The sequence below is a fragment of the Mus caroli genome, chromosome 1 (genome assembly GCF_900094665.2).
Source record: "Mus caroli chromosome 1, CAROLI_EIJ_v1.1, whole genome shotgun sequence".
In the NCBI taxonomy this organism is placed as follows: domain Eukaryota; kingdom Metazoa; phylum Chordata; class Mammalia; order Rodentia; family Muridae; genus Mus; species Mus caroli.
In genome coordinates this window covers 78,166,374-78,168,342 of record NC_034570.1, presented here as the reverse complement: position 1 = coordinate 78,168,342, position 1,969 = coordinate 78,166,374, and the positions used below count along the sequence as shown (strand labels likewise).

The following is a 1,969-nucleotide window of genomic DNA, read 5'->3' as shown; positions in this document are numbered from 1 at the left end:
TGTGTGTGTGTGTGTGTGTGTGTGTGTGTGTGTGTGTAGGGGTGAAGTATGCTCTGATGAAGAAGGGCTGGAGACAGGGCTGTCTTACTAACCTCTTATCTTCCACAGGTGGGATGTGGCAATTCTTATGATAGAATTCTTTACAAGCAGTACAAGGGTGCACTTTCCGTGGTTGGCCGCATACTTTACATGCTTTTGGATTTCCCGGCTACAAGAAGAAATGTTGTAAACAACTTCAAGATCAGTGTGACCCCAGAATTCTAGAACAAATGGCCTTTGCCTATACCAAAGTGGCTTAGAAATCTCTCCAGTCCAAAGTACGTTTCAAATATTTATTTGTGTGTGTGTGTCTGTGCGTTAATATATACATAATATATACATAATATATTACATATTATGTATATAAATGTAATACATATTAATACACAGGCACACACATACATACACATATACATACACATTCACAAACACGATATATGTATATATGTATGTGTGTGCATAAACACACACACATACACACACACACCTACAAAGGCCAGAGGGAGAATCTGAGCCCTTGGACTTGGATTGCAGGAGATAGTAAGCTGCTGTGTCAGTGCTGGGAATTGAACCTGGGTCCTCTGGAAGAGCAGCCAGTGCTCTAAACTACTGATATATCTCTCCAGCCCATCTCCTCAAAATACTAAGAAGTATTATTGAACAGAGATTTTAGAAGACATTCTGGTATGAAATAAAGTTCATAGAATTGTTGGGCTATATCAGACTAGAAAAGGTTATATTGTGAAGACAGCAAATTCTGAGAGTGAAATACCAGAAATACTGTTGTAATAACAACAGTAGCAAGAAAGTTGAATTAAAGATAGCCTGATAAATTTATTATTCAGGAAAGCCTGACTCCAAAATATAATATTGTATCTGGCTTAATTCATTAGCTAATTAATTTCATCATCATGATCATCATTATTTTTAGAGGGGTCTCATGTAGCCAGGGCTAGCTTGGGTTCTGATTCCCCTTCCAAGGTCACATTTCTAATGTTCAAGGCATGTGGCCAGGGGAACCACCCAGGGCTGAAGATCAGCCTCTGCTATTAGAATGTGGGCATTCCTTGGGCTCTGTCCTGCACCCTTGACTCATTTCATTTACCCTAATGTTCTTAGCTCCTCCCATGGCCACCCCACCCCTAGACTTTCAGATCTATATTCTGGCCTTGGTTTGGGTCTGCTACATTCATAACCTGTTCTCTAGGGAATCTGTTTCGATCTGTAACACTGACTGTTCCTTTTTTACAGCGGTTCTCTAGCCTCTAACAGCTTATACGTGAAACCTGGTTGTGAACCCTGGCTCCGCCCACCCCGTGTCGCAGACTCCCAGCCCTCCACCAATCATATGCCAAGCCTGGATGTGAAGCCTGACTCCGCCCACCCCGTGCCTCAGACACAACCCTCCACCAATCATGCCTATCTCAATTTCTAAGTCTCATCTCATTCTTGAGCTTTTGAAGGGCCTGCTGCTTTCGAGGTGCAGAATCCCTTACGCTTGTCTGGAATCTCCGCTCACCCCTGTACAAGCAAGCTGCCTTCTTCCCCCAACACTACCCGCACGAGGAAGCCTCCAAACAACGGAAAGGCGCCAAGAGTCCATCCAGTTCTGCATTCTTGGCAGCTGTCGCAACCTCCTCCCCGGATGCTGCCAGCCACCCCAATCCCTGCCTAAGTGCTCGTATCTTAACCATACTTGGGCACAAGCCCAGCTTATCACCCCTCACCTAAAGAGCTATACTTGTCCCCCACCCTCACCTTAACCTGGGCACATGACTTCCTCAGTCCTCGTCATTGGAACTGATGAGCCTGCCTGGGAGCAGAATCTAATAAACCTGCATTTATGTGCTTTTAATGTGGTCTGATATGGCCTATATATCTGTCTCACACACACACACACACACACACACACACACACACACACACACAC

General features: G+C 44.4%; 1 protein-coding gene across 5 annotated transcripts in view; it reads right to left on the bottom strand.

Moving 5' to 3' along the window:
* The window catches only part of LOC110292222 (nuclear autoantigen Sp-100-like), a 60,638-nt gene that overhangs the window by 4,872 nt on the left and 53,797 nt on the right, over positions 1–1,969 (bottom strand). For all 5 annotated transcript variants that reach the window (XM_029474812.1, XM_029474823.1, XM_029474839.1 and 2 more), the window contains one exon: positions 93–208. In XM_029474812.1, coding sequence (XP_029330672.1) covers positions 93–208 — 116 coding nt within the window. The remainder of the gene's footprint in view (positions 1–92; positions 209–1,969) is intronic.